The sequence below is a fragment of the Hypanus sabinus genome, chromosome 3 (genome assembly GCF_030144855.1).
Source record: "Hypanus sabinus isolate sHypSab1 chromosome 3, sHypSab1.hap1, whole genome shotgun sequence".
NCBI lineage: Eukaryota > Metazoa > Chordata > Chondrichthyes > Myliobatiformes > Dasyatidae > Hypanus > Hypanus sabinus.
Window position 1 is genome coordinate 100,208,966 of NC_082708.1, and position 22,332 is coordinate 100,231,297.

Sequence of the window (22,332 nt, forward strand, 5' to 3'; positions counted from 1 at the left end):
TCACCCCCTCCTCTCAACAGCGGTCCTTGCAAATACTCCCAGATTGTGGTCACAGTGCTGGGGTATTCTTGTATGATCTTTTAAGAACTACTTCCTGAAGACAAAGCTGTGTGCAAAGTTGGGCTGGGTTTTTTAGTGCTACCTCTTTAGTCTTTCTTAAAACTTGTTTCTCATTTGTTGGCGATAAACTTAATTGATGTTTATGGGATTTCAAATGGACTTTTGACCTTTTATTCTTATAGTGTAGAGACGAGAATCTCGGTTTGGGTCACGTCACGGTCTATTTTGCAATGTTTGCTGCACTGAAGGAGGAAAAATGCATATCATCCTTTAAGTGACAGTTTCTTTTGAGTGAACACTACTAGCCTTATGGCTAGTATTGCCATCACTATAGCTGAAAATTTCACTAGAAAAATATTTTGGGTGTTACACAACTTTTAAGTTGAATTGGATGCTCAGGATGTCAGAAAAACACCATGGTGGCAAATAAATTTCTAGTACCGTTTATTTTAAAAAAAACTTTTAAGGAACAGGTTTAAAGTTTTGTTGAACTGTAGAACACTCATTAAAGCAAAATTTGAGTACATGACAACTGGATTTTGTAATATTTCATTTCTTCTGCACTTTTCTGTTATAGTGCATATTGTAATGATGTATTTCTGTGCATTTCTTCAGTTTAGCATTAAGGACTGTGGTCTGTGTATTAGCACCCTCACAGCTGCATCTCTATGACCAATACTTTTAGCCTGATGACAAATTACAGATCTGTATTTTCATAGGAATTTTCTGCATGGAGATAAGGGAACTGAGTTTGTTAAACCATGGAGAGCTTCTAAAGGAGGAAGGAAGCTAATGCCTCATCAGTACTCTGGTGTACTGTGAGAGCATCTCATTGAGTTATATCATCAGTCAATTGGAGCTTTCAGATGACCTGAATACAGTGGATTCTGTTTAATTGGACTATTGATTAATCAGTGCAGCCACTTATTTGGGATAACTCTTAAAGAACAAAAGAAAATCAAGAAAATAGGTGTGATTTCCTTCATTTATTTGGAACATTATGCTGCTTAATTGGAATGGGAGACTGTTACCAAACAGTTTCGAACTAGTATCAACCACATGCACTTGTGTGGCTGTTAGATGCTACACCAGGCTTAATTAGTTTTGAAAGTAGCATCCATTGCTTGTGTTGGTGTTCAAAAGCCAATGAATTCTGTCACTGATAGTTGGTGAGAAATAAACAGTAAGACAAGTCAGAACTGTTTTGCTCACAGAAGTTTCAAGCTTTCAGGCTAGATGATGCCAAAAACAGCAGGGCGTGAACCAATTTCACTGCTTCAGCAAGTTAGGAACTATGAAGAATCTGAAGGAATCAACAATCATTTTGAATGTTGCAATGAAAATGAAGGTTTGGAGGATGTAGTTTTGAAAGCATTGTATGAAGACAGTCAATTATCTGCGTTAGGTGTCTATGCTGATTTTGTTTGTTTGCAATCGATCGACAGAACATACAGCATGTTGGCTGTCCATCATATTCTGCAATGACAGTAAAGCTAGTACGGGAGTTTTTACTTGTGGAAAAGTCGTTGCACTCTCTCATTCTCAGATATCCAGGTCCAATGGTATGAATAGTCATCACAAACTGGGATCTTCCTTGTTTGCAGTGGATTACCATGACATCTTCTGCACCTCATCATGCTCTTGCTCTCCATGAAGTGTTGTAGAACCACCTTCATGGCCGTTGGATCTCACTGTTGATCTCATCCACCCAGTCCACCAGAGCTGGCTTCACTGGATGAATTCCTCTGTTGATAACCATTAGGAACTAATGCACAGTTTTATATATTGTGGTAGTTATTGTAGTTCTCTAATTTGTTTTATATTTCATTTAAATGCATAATTTGTTACTCAATTAAATGGTAGTTTGTCTTTTTTATACCTGTTTCTATGAAACTTCTCCTAATTGGGGCAGCCGCTTAATTGGGCCAAATGATATGGGTCCTAATGTGTCCCAGTTAACTGGAACCCACTGCATATTGTATTTGCTCCAGTCTCCCCTCACAACATACATACGGTTATAATACTTTGACTATTTCATACCACAGTACACTTGCATTTCAGAATAGAAGCAGATATTCAGATATATTCTCATTACTATATTTCTCTATCTCTTTAGAATTATATATGGAGAACATAATCAAACATTTATAGAATTGACCCTTTTATTGGATCAATTGAATAAAGTATTCGTAGGTTGATCTTATCATGATACTGCCAGCTCAGAATCATCTTACCTATTTTCACTTTTCTGAGTATTATGTCAGCTGCCATCTTTATTTGTGCTAAATTATATTGCTTAACCATTTAATAATCCTGTAGCTTCCTACTAACAGACAGTTGAAGAGTGATACATACGTAACAAGTAATGAATAATAATCTTGTTCAGGAAATTTCAAGATTACTTTAGAAAAGTAGAATGCTCTAAATAATTCAGAAGATATAGTATAATTGACAGTAATCAAAGGTCATAGGTAGTAGCTTCTCGCTGTGATGTGTCTAATTTGTTGAGCATCAATTAAAGGAGGTGGCAGAAGATAATGTTATTCATACCAATCAAACACTAGTAATCTCACCTGAAATGGAAGATGGGTAACTTTCTTAAAACCTGCAAAGACTGTATGTTATTGCTCTGCAGTAATCTCCTTGTTTATTGAAGCCAATAAAATGCTTCCTGCATGGTTCCATCTCTTGTGTATATAAAATACAGCTTTCAGAATAGAACCGTCACAATGTTGGTATGTTTTTGATTTCAGTTTTGCATTATGATTATTGTTTTATACAGCAGTATGAAATAATTGGCCATACTTCCAGTTGTTGTCTGGCTTTCTATTAGTTCTCCCCAAGCCAATGCCACAGGTGCAGCATGATCCATATTTCCTGAGAGAATTCATAGACCTTCTGGATTTCATGAATGCCCGAGGAGGAAGATAAACCATGGTAATTAATCCAACTGGGATTAATTACCAAACAAAATCGCCCCCTCTATTCTTTACAGGGAATTATTATAAATATTTGTTATATGTTGGTCCACTTTATTTGTAACCATTTCTGTTTTTTGCAGAGTCACTCTGAGGTCAGTCATTTTGGTGGGATTGGTATTCCTGCACTGAAGCATCTGAAGTGATTATGCTAAAGTCCTGGCTGATAAACCTATTTTTTTAATCCTGTGATTTGAATATAAGAAATTCTTTACAGCAGAAATTCAGAGCCTGTTGGAGCAGTTATTTCATTGCTCATTGGTTATATAAGGAGTAAAGTTTCAGATTTTATGAGATTATTGTTTGGTTTGGTCGAGATTTGTAAACGTTATTTGTCTCTTTGTTTTCAGTATTTTGCAGTAGGAATTGGGCAAGCAATTACCAAAGACTGTATTAAATTTCATTGCTTTCCATTACAGCTTGTGGGGAAACTCTTCAGGATTCAACCGGTAATTTCTCATCCCCCGGATTTCCTAATGGATATCCCTCATACACACATTGTGTTTGGAGAGTCTCAGTTACACCTGGTGAAAAGGTAAGATATTTGAATTCCCTTTGGTTATCCCATTCCTTCACTTGTCCATTGATGTCTTCATTGTTTTACACATCAGCTCGGTGATTAAACGATCCAGGTAATTGACAAGACATACCGTATATGGTAGGGGGTCTTTAGTACAGCAATGCAGTTGCTATTTGCACACATCTGACCTCAGATAACACAGAACTTGCAGGTTATTGCAGTGAAATCCAGGAATTAATCTGAATGAAGCAGTGCTGTCATAATGGAAAGAGGCAAAGATATTTGTAACCAACAACAAATTTCACGTATACAACAGCTCTAACATAATGAAATTGTCAGCATAATTGTCACAATGTATAATCAGGGAATGGTATTTGCATATTTATCTGATAATGAAACTATTTCACATTTCAGGATTTGAGTATTTGCATTCTTGCTGCTGTTCTGTTTCAAACAAGGTTTCTGACATGAATTAAATGTATAAAATAATCTTATTAGTTTCTTCAAAATGTCAGAAACAGAATACCTTGAATTATGTTAAAAATGAATGATTGTTCACTTTCATATTCTTTCATAAACCCACCAATGTAATTCAAGAAAAGCTACAGGATTATTTTCAACCTATTGAAAGACAAAGCAATTGAACTATGGATTGTTTTAAAGTTTTTCCCAGTCTCATTATCCTCATCCTCTGGGTCTCCTTAATGAGCCCATAAAAAGCGGAGAGTGGCGGATATGAAGAGAGATTACAGAATATTGGGGTACATCTGTCTACATCAACCTTGGGTATTTACAAAATAGAATGTGGCATTGAAAGCAAAGTGTACAAAGTATATGTATGAAAGGCTGGCCAAAACATTGCAGGGTGTTGGTGAGACCACGTCAAGACCAGTGTGGATAATTCTAGTCCCCTTATTTAGAACGGCAACTATTTGCAAGAAAAACAGTTTAGAGAAAAGTCATTCAGTTGATTTCTGGGATGAAAGGAAAATTGATATTAAAAGAGATTGTCTTTACTTGTGCAACATCAAAAGGTACAATGAAATGCATTGTTTTTGTCAGTGACTGGCACAGTCCGAGTGTGGGTAGTGCTGGGAGCAGTCCACAGGCGTTGCCATGCTCTGTCACCAACGTTACATGCCCACAATTTAGTAACCTGACCTGTACGTCTTCGGAATGTGGGAAGAAACCAGAGCACCCAGAGGGAGAACATCCTTCCAAACAGATGCAGAAATCGCAATCGTTAGCACTATAAAGTGTTACGCTAACAGCTATGCTACTATGCTGCTTAATGTCTGAGTTGTCCAGAACTTGGAATTTGGAAGGCTGGAAATGATGTAATAGAAAAATATTCTTAGGACCTTTGACAAGCTAGGGGCTGAGAAGGTATTTCCCTTTGTCGGGTATAAAGAACCTATAACCATAATTTCAGACCAATGCCTATGTGAACAAAATACTTCTTTCACTGGGCTGTGATTCCACAGGATTCTCCATTCCAGGGAAATAGAGAGATTGTATCATTGGATGTATTCAGGTTAAGACAGTCAGGCTTTTGCACAAGAGGGGTGTTAGTATTGATCAAGAAACAGGCAGTAAAGTGGAGATAATGTGAAGATCAGATCAGAATTGTGGAACAGATTCAAGGGTCCATATTGCCCACTCCTGCTCTCTGTTGGGGTTCTTATGATCATCTGAAACAGCTATTAGATCCCTAATGGATTAATACAGAGATTGATCACCGTTTGTCAGATTATTTTTCACAGGCAAAGTCAACAGTTTATTTGCTTAATGAGATACAGGGTGGATGGACCCTTCTGGCCTTTAGAGCCATGCCACCCAGCCATACTCTAATTTAAATCGAGCCTAATGTGGGACAATTCACAATCACCAACTAAACTACCAACTGGTATGTCTTTGAAATGTGGGAGGAAACTGGAGCAGCTGGAGGAAACTCGCGTAGTCACGGGGAGAAAAATCTCCTTACAAACGGCAGTGAGAATTGAACCCTGGTCACTGGTACCATTAGGTGTTGTGTTGACCTCTATGCTACTGTGCCATCCATCACTGCTTGCAGTTGAGAAGTTGAGCCATTTTATTGAAGGATGAAGTTTGTGTGGTAAAGGTATTCAAACAATCCTCTTGAGTAGGAATCTTGGTTTTGATAATGAGATAATGAAGTGCAGTGATATATTAGAGGATTGTGTCTGTCTTACAGTGAACAGTAATTATAATAGTAATAAATACTTTATTGATCCGAATTCTTCATTTACAGCAGCAACATTTAAAAACACACTTAGCAGTGAGCAGACTTAACTAGCAATAAAGTACAGAATGATAATATACATAAAAATAATTAACCAATGTGCAATAATAATGTACATATCAATAAAACAGACTATGATGTGTGTTCTCCTGTCAAGCAGAGATGAATGTTGTATATGCTTATTGCATTTGGTAGGAAAGATTTTCTATAATGATCATTGTGACAGTGGAGCTGAATGAACCTGTTTGAAAGGGTGCTCCGCTGCTTATTCAGTAGGTGGTGAATGCGGTCAGTGCATTAGTTCATCTTCTCTCTCCTGCTCTTCCTTCCCACTTTCTCTTCCACACCGTCCTTCTTCTTCCCCAGTAACTCCTCCTGCCTTCTTTTGTCCTCTGCTTTCTCCTGCTGGAGCTTCCGCAGATAAGGGCTTTGTTCACCTGTTCACAGATTTTGACGAAGGAAAAAAGTCTGTCTAGTGAGTTCTGGAAAGGCTCTTTCGGAGTGTTACACAGGGAGACTTCTGACTGAGCTTCTGTGCTGTTTATCATAGTGAAACTCAGTTGCAGTGACTAGAGTGCACATACAGTCAAAAAGTGAATGAGGAAAGGACAGTCCCTGTCCCACAATGGTGATTCATATGCGATGTGGCTGTTGCAGACTAATTGTGATTGATTGAAGAGGTCTTGTGAGCTTTTGCAATTAATTGCACTGTCTACTTACTCTTACATCCTTTTCTGCACAGAAGGGAAAATGGAGGAAATCATCTCTCATTGAGCATGGACCATCAGTGATGTTGTTAATCTGGGGCATTGAGTAGCAAGTTTATGAAATATATTACATGGATGAGGTGGTGTAGCCTGGAAACATCCTGACTCTATGAAATTAAGAAAAGCAATGTCCTTGATATCAATTGTTAGAGTAGTTCATATACATGTGCAAACCTGAATTCAGGAATTGTATTTGTCTGTAGGTCTCACAGTGACCTTTCTTTGTGAATGCTAACATGTCTGCAGAACACTGCCCACTGAGGTGAAGGTAGAAGTATAGGTTGCTTTGGAGCAGGGGTTCCCAACCTTTAAGCCTTGGACCTCTACCATTAACCATGGACCCAATGTTGGGAACCCCTGCTTTAGAGCTTGATGGGTAAAAAAAGCTTTACATTTCTCTTGGCTGTGCAACCTGCAACCACCCGTGTGCAAAAGCTCTATCAACAGATGATCACAATTGATCTTCCACTGCTGTAGTGCCATTGAATGTTAGTAGGCTTGTTAGTAAGGCCCAGGTTTTATCATATGGCAGTAGCTGACAGGATGCTGGGGATCAGACTGCAAAGATGCAAGTGACGGAGTGAGTGGCCCTTTAAATGGGAGAAATACAGTCAGCCCTCCTTATCCGTGAGTGATTGGTTCCGGGACCCCTCGCGTATACCAAAATTCATGGATGCTCAAGTCCCTTATTCAACCTGTCTCAGTGCGGTGGACATTAGGACCCAGCAGCAGAGATCTGAATCCGCAGTGTTTCTGTTCACGAAAATAATCACAATTGCGATTGAAAATAAAGTGGAAATAATAAAGCAATCGGAAAGAGGTGAAACGCCATCAGTCATTGGAAAAGCGTTAGGCTGCAGTCAGACAACAATCAGAACAATTTTAATGGATAAAGTGAGAAAGGCTGTGCTCCGATGAAAGCTACAATTATTACCAAGCAATGCAGTGGTTTAATTTTTGGGATTTGAGGTTTTGGGTTTTTGATCCTCCACATCAACCTGGCACACTTGGGAGCGATCTGTCACTAGATCAAACTCGGGAACTTCATGAACCCGACGCTGAAACATACGTTCTTAAGTGTTTTATATGCATAGAAAGGTAAAATATATACTATATACAAATGCAAACGTTTGACTAACTGATGCTAAATAATACCAGATGTACCTGTTCTGACTTACTTAGTAAGAGAACTTCCGATTTTTCTTGATCCCGATCCACGATAACCTACACACATCCTCCCATATACTTTAAATCATCTCTAGATTATTTATAATACCTAATACAATGTAAATGCTGTGTAAACTAGTTGTTATACTGCATTGTTTAGGGAATAATGACAAGAAAAAAAGTCTGTACATGCTTGAGCAACAAGTGCTGGAAGAGCACTTCCGGGTTTTCGCGATTCACGGTTGGTTGAATTTGCGGATGCGCAATTCGTGGATAAGGAGGGCCGACTGTATAGAAAGCAATCTTACCAACTGTGCCCAGATGATTCTTGATACAAAGTGCTCATTCAAATATCCGGAGTTCAATTAAAAAAAAACAACTTGGGGAAGTTTGCAATTGTTTTTTATTCCAGAAAATTTCAATTTTCATTCACTTCATGATGAATGAATGTGCTATGCAAGCAAATTCCTAGGCTGCTATCTTTTTATAACATGTTATTTAGTTAAGTGAGTTTAAATGCCCCCTGCCATTTTGTGATTTGATCTGATTTCTTTGGAGTCCAGGCCTCTAGATAATATCTGATAATATAACTGAATATTACTGCATTATTGTTGTATTAAGGGATAATCCAATTGTTTAAGCGTAGCTGGTCAAATGAATGCAATAGGCAAGGCCCAAGCCAGCTATTAATTTGTTGGTGTGACCTTTATTTTTCAAGGGAAGACTCTCTTTGAAGAGTTCACATTGGAGAAAAATCTGGTACAGGGTTACATGAAGTTGTTCAGTCTTGGGGTTAGATTATAATTAGCCTCTGAATTCTGATCTTCTGGGATATGATGATATCCAAACCTGCAATACATACAGCATTTCCTGCTCTTTGTTTCAGCTTCCTCTCGCATTTTTATTTGACTGCATTAATTCCCAGTTGCTCTGTTTTCACCTCACCTTCTCTCGTCCTTCTTGTACTTGTTTCTACTATTCTAGTATGTTTGTACTTGCTCTGGCTGCTGTTTTGCCTAGTAATTATTGACTTCTATTAAAGTTTTTGAGCATTTAGATGAAGAATCAAAGACAGTTTTATATACACACAAAACTTTGCTAGATTTCTAAAAATTTGGTGTTTTTTTTAAATGGACTTTTGAGAAATCATGTTGGCTTGGATTATTCTTTTAAGTATCACCATTTCTCAACCTTCAGCATTTATCATTTTCCAAGGCATCCACCAAGGAGTTCAGTACATGCAAATTCAGACATGGATGGTCCAAATTTACTGAACATTATTCAGAGCTGCATCTTTCAAGATTCTTCCATAAAATTGAGCAGCCTAGTTCAATGATGTCAAGACCTTGTGTAAAATTGCACCTGGCTGGCAATTTGCAGCCCAGTTCTTTTTGTAGGAGATTGATGATCTCTGGGAAAGAAAAAGAACAGAGAAAGAAAGATAACTTCCATTTTGTTTGAAGTTTCTCATTATTTATTTAAGTTTTTCTAGCAGATTCTAGTTTTGTAAGTAAGTATAAAACATTTTAACTGTTTCATTTCAACTGCTCTTTATCGTTAAACCTGAGGGTGGGCCCTTGCTAACAACCACATCTTTCCTGGGACTTTAGGAAGCCCACTTCAATGGTTCAGGATTTGCAACTCTTTCTTTGACTAAGCCTTCCCACTGGAGTCCAAAATGATTTGAGCCAGAAAGGTAAGCATGCAGAGCAAGTACAGTGTCTATAAAAAGTATTCACCCCACCCCCATAGAAGTTTTACAATTTATCGTTTTACAATCTTGAACCTCAGTGGATTGAATTTGGCTCTTTTTGACACCAATCAACAGAAAAAGGTTCTTTTGTGCCAAAATGAAACAGATCTATACAAAGAGATCTAAATTAAGTACGTGTAAAATAAAATAATTGATTGCATAAGTATTCCCTCTCCTTCAAATCATTATATAGTAGAATAACACCTTTGGCAGCAATTACAGCTTTGATCCTGTGTGGATAGGTATCAGGACACTACAACTTTTCTCCATTCTTCTTTACAAAACTGCTCAAGCTTTGTTAGATTGCATGGGGATCATGCATGAACTGCCCTTTTCAATTCCAGCCACAAATTATCAATTGGATTGAGATCTGGACTCTAAATTGAACATTCCAAGACATTAATTTTGTTGTTTTTAAGCCATTCCTGTGTAACTTGGGGTCATTGTCTTGCAGGAAAACAAATCTTCTCCCAAGTTACAGTTCTCTTACAGACTGCATCAGGTTTTCTTCCAGGATTTCCTTGTGTTGTGCTGCATTCATTTTACCCTCTACCTTCACAAGCCCTCCAGGGCCTGCTGCAGTGAAGCATCCCCACAGAATGATGCAGTCACCACCATGCTTCACAGTAGCGAGGCTGTGTTTTTGATGATGTGCTTACACCAAACATTGCAATTAGTCTGATGGCTAAAAAAAGCTCCATTTTGGTTTCATCAGACCATAAAACCTTCTTTCAGCTGACTTCAGATTCTGTCATGTGCCTTCTGGCAAACTCTAGCCAAGACTTCATGTGAGGTTTCTGCAACAGTGGCTTTCTCTTTGCCACTCTCCCATAAAGCCGTGACTGGTGAAGCACCCGGGCACCAGTTGTTGTATGCGCAATCTCCCATCTCAGCCACTGAAGCTTGTCACTCTTCCAGAGTTGACATAGGTCTCTTGGTGACCTCCCTCACTAGTCCCCTTCTTGCACGGTCACTCTGTTTGAGGATGGCCTGCTCTAGGCAGATTTATAGCTGTGCAATATCCTTTCCACTTCTTGATGATTGACTTAACTTCACTCCAAGGAATATTCAGTGACTTGGAAATTTTCTCATATCCATCTCCTGACTTTGCTTTTCAGTAACTTTTTCACAGAGTTGCTTGGAGTGTTCGTTTATCTTCATGGTGTAGTTTTTGCCAGGATACCGACACACCAGCAGTTGGACCTTCCAAATACTTGTAGTACAATCAATTTAAACACCTTGACTGCACACAGTGATCTCCATTTAATTAATTATGTGACTTCTAAAACCAATTGGCTGCACCAGTGATGATTTGGTGTGTCATATTAAAGGGGATGAATAGTTATGCATCAATTATTTTGTGTTTTATATTTATGGTTAATTTAGATCACTTTGTAGAGATCTGGTTCCACTTTGACAAAAAAGAGTATTTTTCTTTTGATCCATGTCAAACAAAGCAAAGTTAAATTCATTGTGATACCATGTTGTAAAACAATAAAACATGACAACTTCCAAAGGGGGTGAATACTTTTTATTGGCACTGTAAGTTTGGGTGTAGGGAGATTGTAGGAAATGGGGGTCTCGTAGCAGGACCCAGCCTATTAAACCACTTCAAAAGCAATAATTTGAGACAACAAACATTGAAATACATTCATTAATGTATAGAAACATTAAAGAGACTAAATTACTTATTGATAGGATACTTTACTACAATAGATACTTGGAAATGAATCCTGACACAATAATGAAGATTTTAAAATGCTACAGTACACTCTAGCAACTTCAGCAAGGAACTAAGTCGAGTTTGTTTTGACACTACTTTAGGATTGTTTAAAGTCCAGAATCCCAGCGGTGAGGATACAAGTTTAACTTTTGCTTAGGACAGCTTTATGAATTGATTTCTTCCAATAATGTGTGACTTCTGATTAAAGCTTAACTGAGGACACTGAATATTTAGCCTGGATTATCTGTATTATAAATCTGTACTAAATCTTGTAGAGGTGCATTTATTGCCAGTTGCATAATTTTCATCTTGAAATTGGGTGTTGCAGAAATTGTTCACAATGTTAGACCTACAAAATTACCTTGGTGCTGCACATTTGTGGGGTCAATTGTACTATGGTCATATCTACCAGGATAATACAGAGCTGGCCAATCACGATCCATATCAACTTGTCACTTACCTAATGTTCTACTTTGGAACCCTGTGCTCCAGCTACCCTTGGTGAACATTCCCATGACAATAGAAAAATGACCTTCATTAGGTTTGTTTAAAGGAATTATTAACCATTTGTTGGGGGTTCATTTATTCTGCTGCTTTCAATTTCTGTGCATCTGGCTTTTCTAAGAAGGAGCTGTAGATATTTATAACATCTAACCGTCTGTAACATCAATTGTTCTGAAACAGGGACACAGGCTCTGTCTAGTCAAGGAGAACAAACTATATAGATGGGGTTCAACAAGTTGAGAGATAAGACAATTAATCTATGTTTACAATCCCCACATGGTAGAGAGTGTAATTGATTATAGTATTGCCTGTGATCTCTGTATCAGATGGAAATTTAGCTTTGACAATTTTTAAGCTGACTGTAGAAATGGTGCATTGTCTGGGTGGGGTGGGGGTGGTATTTCCACACCAGTCCCTGTGCCAATTGAAATTGACATCCATGTGATTGATAATCCCAAATAATGTTCCCTTATCCCTTCCCCACCTTTGTCTTCTGATAGGATCTACACCATTGAAGAGCTGATCCAAGTGCCCTACAGAGGAACATTGCAAGAGAAAGAGTTTCATTGGGCATTTGAATGAGATGGGGCAGGATTCATTGTCAAAAGGCATGGCAGGCAGTCATAAAATTGGTGTGTTCACTGTAGAAACTGTTTGATTTTCAACTTCCACCAGCAAGGCATTTTCCGTTACAGGTGGTTTATTGGCACTGTCAATATAATGCCTGGGTGCCAAATTCAAGATCCAATCCGGTGTTATTTATTCACAAAGAAAATGTCACTTTTTGTTACGTAAATGCTGCTTTGATGGCAAGGACAGAGATTCCTGTTGTTTTGAACCCCCAGGATATGCAGCAGGCAGGATTTTTCATTTTCCTACACAAACACATGAGAATATTGCAAGCCTCTTGTTATTTTTGACTGACCTTTTGAGGCTACAGCAGAACTAACCTAATTCACTACAGCCTTCCGGCTAAACATTCTGAGGTTTAGTCATGATAATTTATGATTTTCCCTATATACACATTCTGGAACTAAGTTGAGCTGAAAATAAAATTAACAAAAAACTAAGTGGGATACTATTAGTTGGAATTCAAGGCTTGTTTATTTCTTTTTATCCATATAATTACATCTTTACATCCAACCTTTTATTTAATGGGAGTTTCTTGAGCTGTGGTGTGTAAAGTTGCATTGTATTATTAGTGCCAAGTGTAACTGATCTTTCTTGCATCCTATCTTTAATATTGGCATTTTATGTTGATATTGAATCCTGATCTTAACAAATTTCCGTATGGAAAATTCTAAATATTTTGCTGTAGTTTATAAGTTTGGGGGATAGATTTTAAGACTTACTTTGTTTCTATTGCAGATTGTTTTGAATTTTACAACCATGGATCTCTTTAAGAGTCGCCTCTGCTGGTATGACTACATAGAAGTACGAGATGGTTATTGGAGAAAGGCACCACTTCTTGGTATTGAACTTTGTCAAGTTAGGACTCATTGTTGTAGCAGTGAATTTAAGTTTTTAACAATATTCCTTTGTCTTCCCAAAAATGGAGCTCATCAGATAATTCTCTTGCAATGAAGGCTCACAGCACAGTGAAGCAGCTAGTTGAGTAGCATCAGAGACCTGAGTTCAGTCCTGACTCTGTGTAGGAACTGTATGTTCTCCCTCTGACCATGTGGGTGTCCTCCAGGTACTCCAGTTTCTTTCCATGTCCTAAAGACCAGCGGTTGGTCAGTTAATCGGCCACTGTAAATTGCCCGTAGTGTGCAGCTAAGTGGTTGCATTGATGAGAATACAGGGAGAATAAAATGATATTTTTTGTCAATGGGTGGTTGATGGATTCACTGGGTGAAAAGGCCTTTTTCCATGTCCTGTCTCACTGTCACTATGATACCATTGCATTTCTGAATTTTTTTATAGTGGCTGGTAAGGCACTTAGGAAATCCACAATAGCAGAATAACATATCCAGCCTGGCTTCTAAGGAAGGAACTCAACATGTATTTTTCTGTCTAGAAAGAAAATTGCATGATATAGCACCTTTCACAGTATCAGGATATCCTGATGTAATTTGTTAATTAATGAAGTGCTTCCTTGAAGTCTAGTCTTTGGTGTCATCTTGGAATCTCCAATTAAAGTACAAATAATAAAATGAAGCAAGTAATATAGGAGCTGTTTTACAAACTGGAATTTAACAGTGAGTCTGCATGCATTTGTTAACTTAAAGAATGTGCTTTGATTTAGGAATGCACTGAACACCTCCTGTATGGTTTCTCTTTCCAGGTAGATTCTGTGGTGATAAGCTGCCCGAGATTCAAACTTCCACCGATAGCAGGATGTGGATTGAATTCCGCAGCAGCAGTAACTGGGTAGGAAAGGGTTTTGCTGCAATTTATGAAGGTAGACTTTGAATTATATTACTTTTAATAATTAATCAAAAATGTTTGCATAACAGTCTGATGTTTTTTTACTTAACAATCCACAATTTCCTGATTGCATTACCTGACCAGTTTTTATTTGCTGTCAGTGAAACCTTGCTGCTTGTAGATTATCTGTTGTGCCTGCCTTAGTAACAGTGCTGAAAGTAAACACGAGCCTGTAAAGCATTTTTGAACATCCTTATAACAAGGATACCAGCTAAAGGCACATTTAAATACTGCAAAAACATGATACTGTATGAACAGAACTAAATACTGTATGAACTTGAAGCATTTGAAATTAATTCACATTTCTAGTTCTTAGGATGTTCCTAAAACCACATGTGTAGTGAATTATTATTGAAATATAGAAGTCAGTATAGCAGTAATCACTAAGTGATTCTCATATGGCATGGGAACAGGCCCTATGGGCTAACTTGTCCATGCTGACCCAGGTGCCTCCTGAGGTTGTCCAATTTGCTTGTACTTGCCTCATATCCCTCAAAACCTTTCCTATTCATGAAACTGTCCAAATGTCTTTTAAACATTATAATTGTACCAGCCACTCCCATTTCCTATAGCAACTCATTCCATCTATTTTCATTTGCACAGTTTGTTGGTTGATCTTTCATTGATGCTGTTGTAGTTACTATTCTGTAGATTTGCTGAGAATGCCCACAGGAAAATGAATCTCAGGGTTCTATATTGAGACATATATGCACTTTAATAATGAAATTTACTTTGAACTTTGATGCTCACCACTATCTGGGTGACCTGCTGTGTGAAAATCTTGCCTTGCAAGTCCGCTTTATCCCCCTCACCTTAAATCTATGCTATGTATTTTTTGACATGGGAAAAAGATAGTGATTATCTACCCCATCTCTGCCTCTCATGATTTTATAGAAATCTACAAGAACATCCCTCAGTCTTCACTGCTCTAGGAAAAACAAACCTAGCCTGTCCAATCTCTCCTCATAACTCAAGCCCTCTATTCCAGGCTAAATCCTTGTGAATCTTTACTGCACTGTCTCTCATTTAATGGCATTTGTCCGACAGTACGGTGACAGAAGATGAACACAATATTCCAGGTGCAGTCTTACCAACAACCAACCAGCTATAACACAACATCCCACCTCTTCTATTCAGTGCCCATCCGATGAAGGCAAGCATGCCATGTATAATGGTGTGGCATGCTATAGTTCTAAAAGCTGATTTGTTAATGTGTTTATAGCTTTGATGTTCTTTCTCTTTATGGTTTTGTTGTTTGTAGGAGAAAATATTAGCAAGGAACTCAGACTGGTTCAGCTACATTACTTTGAATAGCGCTCTGAGAAAGAGGGCTGGAAAGCTATTTTTATCTCTACCAGCAGCTGGACATTACTGTATTTTCCTCCTGATATTTATCCCTGCTGAACTCAATGGAATTGTTTACTTTATGTAGAAAGTAGAGATATTCAATGCTTTGATGTCTTTGTATACCGACGCACATATCAGACTTCAATCCAAAAGACCCACATAATAGATAGATACCACCTCCATCAATCATCTGTACTGTCTATGATGCGATTTGATTCTACCACCAGGGTTGCCAAGCACCCATCAGGAAACTTTTTGAATAGCTTTTTATATGTTTCTGATAGCTGCAAGCAATCGGTAATTTTTAGCATTTCAAAATGCCCTCCTAAACATTTTCTTAAATGCTGTCTTGATAATTTGGACCAATCTTGTCAGTCAAGTTTTGAAATACACTGATAGTGGTATAAATCCATTTCATTGAGAGACTTATTACAACTGGTTGATCCATATGAAACTATTAAATGCAAAATGAAGAATTAAGAGAGACATGAGTCATAAAGCTGAAGGCAGAAGCTTTCTCCACACTATCAGTAATCTGATTTTGTTCCTTTCTGTTGTTACCCTCTGCATCCTTGAAATTTAATGGTAAATTTGCTGGTGCCAGTTGGCTCAGATAAGTTTCTATTTCTAAATCTAATGCCATGTCCAAATACTCAGTCTAATGAAGAATACCTCTTTGGTTGAATCTCTCCTCTGATCAATAAATGGTAGAAATTCTTTTCCTGCAATGCATCTCCAGGGAATCAAGCAACTGCAAATGGATCTGTAGCAGCATCTTGGAATACCATAGCAAATAATTCCTAACAGCTGTATGAAGGAAGATGAGAACTGGGCCTTTGCTTTGGTAGTGCATGGTTTGCTTGATAGCAGGCTGGGAAAATCTCCCAGGAGATTAGCATTAGGCATACTGATTAAAATATGTATGTAAAAAATTGAATTTATTTTTCAATGTATAACAAATTCCAGCTCATTAACTGGAAAAAAGTAGAGCTAAGCAGCTGGAGCTGCTACCATCTATTCCAATTCCAAAGACCAAATGGTCTTTTTATAATCTGCTTAATAATATAGTGAAAGATGTTAAAGTGCTTCAGAGAGCAGTAATGAAAATAACGAATGCTGAGCTTTTGAGCTTTCAAAGAACAAGCAGATGGGCAAGTGGCTGGTCTTAAGCATGATTCCTGAAGAGTCTTCAAGAAGCAATATAGCACAAAGGATAGGGATCATTGGATTATGGAACTGGGACTGAATTCCTGTAATTCATGACTGATGCCTCTGGGGAAAGGAGAAAGGATTGAAGGGCTAGATAGTTACTGGAGATTTATGAGGCTGGAGGATATTGCAAAAATTTTAAGTACTAGAATAGCAGTATTATACTTAGACCAATATGGATCAACAGTTTCGGAATGTTTCAGGACTTAAGCCAATAAGACTTAGGAGCAGAATTAGGCCATGCAGCCCTTGCGTCTGTTTCGCCATTCCATCATGGCTGATTTATTATCCCTCTCCACCCCATTCTCCTGACTTCTCCCCGCAACCTTTGACACATGGATTAATTGAGAATCTTATCAACTTCTGCTTTAAATATACACAATGGCTTGGCCTCCACAGCTGCCCATGGCAATGAATGCCACAGACTCACCACCCTCTGGCTAAAGAAATTCCTCCTCACCTCCATTCTAAATGGACGTCCTTCTATTTTGAGACTGTGCCCTCTGATCCTTGACTCCCCCAGCATAGGAAACATCCTCTCCACACCCACTCTATCTATGCCTTTCAATATTCAGTAGGTTTCAATGAGATTACCTGCCCCTCCCATTCTTCTAAACTCTAATGGGTACAGGCCTAGGGCCACCAAATACTCCTCGTAGGTTAACCCTTTCATTCCCAGAATCATTTTTGTAACCTCTTCTGGACATCCTCCAATGCCAGCATATATTTTCTCAGATAAACAACTCCAAACTGCTCACCAAGTGTGGTATGACAAATGCCTTATAAAGCCTCAACATTATATCATTGTTCTTATATTCTGGTCCTCTCGAAATGAATGCTAACATTGCATTTGCCTTCCTCACCACCAACTCAGCCTGCAAGTTAACCGTTAGGGTATCCTGCAGGAGTTTCTCAAGTCCCTTTGCACCTGTGAATTTTGAATTTTCTTCCTGTTTAGAAAATAGTATATGACTTTGATCCTTCTACCAAAGTGCATGATCATACACCTCCCTACATTATATTCATCTCCAACTTCTTTGTCCATTCTCCCAGTCTAAGTGTTTCAGCTGTTTGCTCAACACTACCTGCCCCTCCACCTATCTTTGTATCATCTGCAAGCATGGCCACAAAGCTATCAATTCTGTCATCTAAATCATTGACATATAATATAAAAAGAATTATTCCCTAACTTCTGCAGAACACCACTAATCACTGATGAACAATAAAAATAAGCCCCCTCTTTTCCACCTGCCAATCAGCAAATTTTCTATCCATAAATGGTAACTTTCCTGTAATAACAAAGGTTCTTATCTTGTTAAGCTGTTTCATGTGTGTCACCTTGTCAAATGCCTTCTGAAAATCCAAGTGAACAAGGTCCATTGACTCTCCTTTGTCTATCTTGCCTGTCATTTCCTCAAAGAATTCCAACATATTTCCTTTTAAGGAAACCATGCTGACTTGGTCCTATTTTATCGTGTGCCTCCAAATACCCCGAGACCTGTCATCTGCCTGTTCGTCCTCACAGCCTTACTACACAATGCATTGACTTGTATACCAACTGCCACACCCTCAGTCCTATCGCTCCAGTTTCTATCCCCCTGCCAAATTTGTTCAAATCCTCCCCAAAAGCATGAGAAAACTTGCCTGCATGGATATTGGTCCCCTTCAGGTTCAGATATAACCTTTTTGTTACTCAGAAGAGATGCCAAAATTCCAGAAATCTGAAACATTGCCAACTACACCAATTCTTCAGCCACTGATTCATCAGTAGTATCACCCTGTTCCTGCCCTGACTCACACGTGGTACTGGGAGTAATCTGGAGATTATTACCTGGGAGGTCTTGCTCTTCCCTAACTTCCTATACTCACTGCACAGGACCTCTTCCCCTTTCTACGTATGGTTTTGGTGCCAATGTCCAGCATGACCTCTGGCTGTCCATCCTCCCCCTTGAGAGTCTGCAGCTGTTCTGAGACATCCTGGACCCTAACACACCCGATGACTCTTTGGCAGCCACGGAATCTCCTGTCTGCCACCCTAACTATTGAGTCTCCTAGCTTTACCCTTCACTGCTGAGCCTCTGAGCTGGCCATGGTGCCATTGGCCTGGTGCTGCTGATAGGTCATTTGCCCCCTCCCACCATATCCCCAACAGTACCCAAAGGGGTATGCATGTTGGGATCTTTGTAGGTGATTTCAGCATGCAGGTAGATTGGGAAAATCTAGTTGGAGCTGGATTCTAAGAGAAGGCGTTTGTTGAATGCCTACAAAGATGTCTTTTTAGGGATGTTTGTGGTTGAGCCCACTAGGTAAATGGCAATTCTGGATTTAGGGTTGTGTAATGAAGTGGATTTGATTAGAGAGCTTCAGGTAAAGGAACCCTCAAGAAACTATAATCATAATATGATAGAATTCACTCTGCAGTTTGAGAGTGAGAAGCTAAAGTCAGTATTAGAGTGGAGTAAAGGGAGTTACAGAGGCATGAGAGAGGAGCTGGCCAAAGTTGATTGGAATGGGACACTAGCAGGGATGATGGCAGGATATCAGTGGCTAGAGTTTCTGGGGGCAATTTGGAAGGTGCTGGATGGCTACAGGGGAACCTCAAGCTGACAGCTTATGCCCCTACCTGTCTACTTTCTGAAGTCCACACTCTGATCATCTCAGTAGAAGTCTCATCTGAGACGTGTCCAGCCTCCTGCATGGCAGTGAATACATTCAGCTTCATCTCCAGTTCCTTGGTTTTAATGGTCAGGAGCTGAAGTTGGGCCCATTTCCTGCAGATATGGTCATCAGGGAGGCCATTAGACTTGATGCAGGACAGAAAATGAATGGCAGATATTTTTTTGGATGTGTTAGGTTTGATGGGGGATTTGTGAAAAGGAGGGAGGAGATGTATTTCTACAGGTGTAATCAGACCCACCTGGAACAGCTGTCAATATCTCTTTTAAAAAAAATTGAATAAATACAATTTAGTCTACATCTCCTGAATTTCTGCTGAACTTCAGTCAGTGACAGCAGAGATGTAGGAGGCACGACAGTAGAGCTGATGACATAAGATTCAGCTTTATTCCATCTGTACTTTAAAACAGCACATTTCACTGCATTTTTCAAAGTAAAATCACAAATTTGAAATCTCCTTCCAAACAAACGTACACGCACACACACACACACGCACACACACGCACACACGCTCACTCGCTCACTCGCTCACTCACTCACTCACTCACTCACACTCTTCTGCCCAGGATGTATTTTCATCATATGTACAAAGTCCTGCATCACAACTAGGGTTAATATCATCGGCATGTGTCATGAAATTTGTTAATATTGCAGCAGCAGTACATTGCAATACATGATAAATATAGAAGAAGACCTGAATTGCCATGAGTATATATGTATATTAAGTAGTTAATCAAGATAAGTGGTGCAAAAATAGGAATTAAAAAACAGTAGTGAGGTTCATGGGTTCAATGTCCACTCAGAAACTGGAATGCTGTTCCTGATCACTGATTATGTGCCTCCAGGCTCCTATACCTCCTTCCTGATGGTAACAATGAGAAGAGGGAATATTCTGGGTGAGGAGGTCCTTGATGATGGAAGCTGCTTTTCTGACAAAATTAATTTCAAAATTGTAACAAAATTAGTTACAGACAAAATTAATTTTAAGTGAGGAATATTTCATGGGGTTTCTCCCATATGTCCGCTGTAACTGACAGAAGTTCAGTTGAAATTGAGGAGATGTAGACTAAATTGCATTTATTCTATTTTTAATGATTTTAGCAGCTCTTCCACAGAAGCTATTCCAGGTGGGTCTGATTACATCTGCAGAAATTCATCTCCCCTTCCTTCTATAATGTCATATCTGAAGAAAAAAATCAGGTTATCTTAGTCTAGAATTAAATTGCAAAGTCTTCCACAGTATTATACTTAATAAAACATAATGATTAATCATTTGTTTGATAATTATCACAGTTGCCATAAATACTATTTGTTACTTTTTAAATTGCTGAATTCCTGAGATTGCCAATAGCTGCTTCAGAACACTCAAGGTGAGACACTGAACACATTAAGCTTGTAACTACAGGAGAGTTGTAGAGATTCATAGAGAAGAGAGTTGAATTATGACAGGGGACTTTTTAATTTGACCCACCATGACCAGCTCACAAATCACAAGTGACATTTACATATTTCTGTATTAACACAAGAAAAGGAGAAGTATAGTAAAAATTCAGCCGCAGAATATTTTACCATGGGGCACAAGAGGACTGAGGTGGATTGTGTTTATGTTATTACATGCAATGTTATATGGCTGGCGGTGTTATTACTTGAATATCAAGTTCATGCATTAACCACATTGTGCAATTCATTGCATTGTTATCCTTCCTATTGTATACCCAGGGAGAGATGTTCCACATACATTTAAAATTAAGATGGGGAGAAACTTTTATAACATTCTGTTTTTTAAAAAAAACATCCATCTGTCTGGGTAGCCTCCAGCTTGATGTCATGAATATCAATTTCTCCTTGTGGTAAACAAACTTCACCCCACTCTGACCTTTTACCTATTCTCATCTGCCAATTACTTTCCCCTGGTCCTCTCCTCCTTCCCTTCCTCCTATGGTCCATCCTCCTCTACCAACAGGTTCCTTCTTCTCCAGCGTTTGAACTTTCCCATCCACCTGGCTTCACATATTACCTTCCAGCTAGCCTCCTTCTCCTCCCTCTTCATTCTGGTGCCTCCCGACTTTCTTTTCAGTTCTGAGGAATGGTCTTGGCCCAAAACGTCAGCTAACTAGTCATTTCCATAGATGTTGCCTGACCTGCTGAGTTCCTCCAGTATTTTGTGTGTATTGCTCTGTAAAATGTTGTTTTGAAATTTAAACTCTTCTTCACATGCAATAACTTTCAAATTGATAGCAATCTGTGGTGGCGATATCAGTAAAGAATCTGGACAGATCCAGTCTCCTAACTATCCAGATGACTACAGACCATTGAAGGAATGTGTATGGAAGATAACATTGTCTGAACACTACCATGTGGGATTAGTTTTCCAGGCTTTTGAGGTAATTGTGATACTCAATAAAAATCATAGAAGGAAGAAAGTGATGGCACTTAATTGTGTTCTTTGGTTAGTAGCACTAGGTAAAATGTAGTTGCTTATAAAATTAACCTTCTTCAGAGCTGCAATGTACAATTATGATTATAGTTGTTGGTTTGCTTCTGTCTACAGATAATGAAAGAAATCTCTGCTCTTTGGAGTTTGCATTTAACACAGTAATGTAGATTCCATGCTGGTTAGTCTAATTTAAAATTCAACATTCATTTCTGTAGTTTAAATTATTCAGGGGTAAAAATTAGTCGTTCGCATGTATAAATAAAACACATGATATGTTAGCCCAGAAGGTCTGATTGCTCCTTTCAAACGTTGGTTCAAGTGTAACTGCATCTTAGAAGCTGAATACAGTGTATTTTGGAAACTAAATCCTGCTTAACATGCTTAATACATGCAAATTCTCCCTCATGATATAGATCAGTTGAAAATTTGGGCTGAGTAATGGCAGATGGATTTTAAATTGGAGTGTACAGTAATGGAAGCACCCTTATAACTGTTGAT

General features: G+C 38.6%; 1 protein-coding gene across 5 annotated transcripts in view; it reads left to right on the top strand.

The window, feature by feature from the left end:
• The window catches only part of tll1 (tolloid-like 1), a 393,309-nt gene that overhangs the window by 253,933 nt on the left and 117,044 nt on the right, over nucleotides 1–22,332 (top strand). For all 5 annotated transcript variants that reach the window (XM_059964873.1, XM_059964872.1, XM_059964869.1 and 2 more), the window contains 4 exons: nucleotides 3,458–3,573; nucleotides 13,104–13,206; nucleotides 14,023–14,139; nucleotides 21,636–21,781. In XM_059964873.1, coding sequence (XP_059820856.1) covers nucleotides 3,458–3,573; nucleotides 13,104–13,206; nucleotides 14,023–14,139; nucleotides 21,636–21,781 — 482 coding nt within the window. The remainder of the gene's footprint in view (nucleotides 1–3,457; nucleotides 3,574–13,103; nucleotides 13,207–14,022; nucleotides 14,140–21,635; nucleotides 21,782–22,332) is intronic.